The 2,477-nt window shown below is 43.2% G+C and overlaps 1 protein-coding gene across 1 annotated transcript in view; it reads left to right on the top strand.

The window, feature by feature from the left end:
* ATP10D (ATPase, class V, type 10D) overlaps window positions 1–2,477 on the top strand; it is a 59,182-nt gene that overhangs the window by 21,594 nt on the left and 35,111 nt on the right. Inside the window, exon 7 of the mRNA XM_012639892.1 lies at window positions 2,357–2,469. Within this exon, the coding sequence (XP_012495346.1) occupies window positions 2,357–2,469 (113 nt within the window). The remainder of the gene's footprint in view (window positions 1–2,356; window positions 2,470–2,477) is intronic.

Consider the following 2,477-nt stretch of genomic DNA (forward strand, 5'->3'; position numbering starts at 1 on the left):
GCCTTGTATATAGAACATTCTGCATATGAAAGCTAAAAATTTCCAATGAGTAGCATGGATGAGAACCCATGTAGTTACAGAAGTCTTCTTTGAGGAGCTGGCATTTGAGTTAAGCTTTAAAGATGTTCTGGATTGATGTAAATATTAATAGAAAGGACAGAATGGATACTCCAAGCAAAGGCACAGGTGAGAATGGTAGAGATTGGGATCTTTGGGGCATAACATATGGACCAGTTTTTGAAGCTGAAAGGTCATTAAGGAAAATATTCTATATTGTTTAGGCAGAGAGTATCATGAGGCTTGCATAACTAGAAAAGATCTTAAAATCGTTGAACCTAAAGTGTTCGTTCTGAAATGTTTCCTTCTGAAAACAAAGGCTCAGATTTACTGAAAGCCACTTAGTCTTTGCCAAGTTGGGTACTAGAACCTAGTAATACCACATAGCCCCTTAGCCTCTCTTTGCCCTTAAAAATTACCGACAAAAACTATTGTAATAAATAGAATGTGAGAACATTCTTCATTTTATAAAATGACTTATCCAAAACCATACTTTATTCAGTAGCTCAATTTAGGATGAGTAGAGATAACTAGCAATCCAAGAAGCACAAATTTATTGATTGTCTACTCTATATTCCAGATGCTGGAATCAAGAAAAATATTAAATAGTGATAAATGCTTTGTAGAAAATTAAAATAAGGTGTTATGATATAGAAGTCTTGGATGGCTACTTTGGATTAGCTAGTCAGACAAGGCCTCTCTAAGTGGGACATTAAAGCCCAGATTTGAAGGACATAATCTTGAAATTCAGAGCAAAAGCCTTCCCGTCAGAGGGAGCAGCTAGTACATCACCCTCGCTACTATTTGAGAAATGGATTGCAGAGGGGCAAGGAGACTAATGAGGCTGTTGCACTGGTCTAGTTGGGAGATGATGGTGGCCTGGGCTAAGGCAGTGGAGATGGAAAGAAGGGGAGATATTTGGGATGAATTTTGGATGTATGGTGAACAGATGCTGGTGATACTTCCAATATGGGGAAGAAGAGAAGAACTAAGGAGAATCCTACGTTTTGGGCTTAGATAACTAGGTAGATAGTTTGGTGTCATTTACAAAGATGGGGAGACCACAAAAAGCAAATTTGGGGGGGGGGAAGAAGGAAAGAGTTCTGTTTTGACCGTGTTCAATTTGACATGGCTATTTATTTATTCAACAAGCACTTACTGAGTGTCTATCATCCACTGCCTTGGACTCCGAGAATGTCATATGAACAAGACAGACAAACTCCTCTGCTTTTTTGGAATTTATATTCTACTGGAGGATTCAAAAAAAAAATAAAATAAATAAGATATATAATGTATGGTAGTAAGTCCTGGGGTAGGATCAGTAATAACCAGTGCAGTCAGATCTTCACTGACAAGGGTACATGATAAGAGACTTCCAGAGGGCAGGGGAGTTAGCTAGGCCTGTATCTGCTCGAAGAGCCTTGTAGGCATCCAAGCGGAGCTATCAAGTGGAGAGTTGGATACATGGATCCGAATTCCTGTGAAAGGTCAGAGTTGAACGTATAGGCTTATACCTATATATCAGTCACATACACAGAGATTATATTTCAAAGATGGGATCAGATGAGATCACCAAGGAAGCATGTGTCGGTGGAGGAGGCAAGGAGTTCTTCCAGCTCTCTAATATTTGAGGGCTGAGATGAAGAGACAGCAGGAGAAACTAAGAAGCAGCCGTCATTGAAGTAGGAGGAAAAATAGTTAAGTGTGATATCCAAAAAATCAAGAGGCACTTCAAGAAGGAAAGAAAGGTCAACTGTGCTGGATATTACTGAGGGCTCCCATGCGATAAGGACAGATGTGAGCGCTGGATTTGGCAACATGGAGCTCACTGGTGACCTAGACAAGAGCAATGTCAGTGGAGAGACAGGGACATAAAGCCACGAAATTAGTTGAAGAGAGATTGGTGTAAGTGAAAGAAGGAAGAACTTTAAGGGGAAGTCACTGAGGAGTCAGAGGGGTGAGGTCCAGGTCACAAACGGAGAGTCTGGCATTTGAAACATGGAAGGGCACTTCGTGCATAGTAGCAGGAGGAAGGACAGAACGAGCGGGTACAGATGCAGGTAAGTTGGTAGATTTGATGGTGGAAAAAGAAGAGAGTTCCTGTCTGATTATTTCTGCTTCTCTCGGTGACTATGAGGCAAGTTCCTTAATAACAGCGCGGAGGTGGGATGTGGGGTGGGACGGCCGGGTTCGAGAGTGGAGGGAGTGGTGCGAGGTAGCTGTTGAAGGAACTGCCTGACACTCCGCTCGCAAGTGGCTCTTCTCAGATGATGACTCAGTAGGACCTTTTATCCCTCAGCCAGGCGGTTGGAGTCCTATCAGGAAGCCGCGTCCGAAGAAGAAGATTGCACAGGCACGCTAGGCGGCGCCCTCGGCGACGTGGCGAGCCCGGGAGCCCCCGGCTGCAGGACGGCTCGCGA

The sequence above is a fragment of the Propithecus coquereli genome, unplaced genomic scaffold, assembly GCF_000956105.1.
Source record: "Propithecus coquereli isolate 6110/MARCELLA unplaced genomic scaffold, Pcoq_1.0 Scaffold143, whole genome shotgun sequence".
Classification (NCBI taxonomy): Eukaryota; Metazoa; Chordata; class Mammalia; order Primates; family Indriidae; genus Propithecus; species Propithecus coquereli.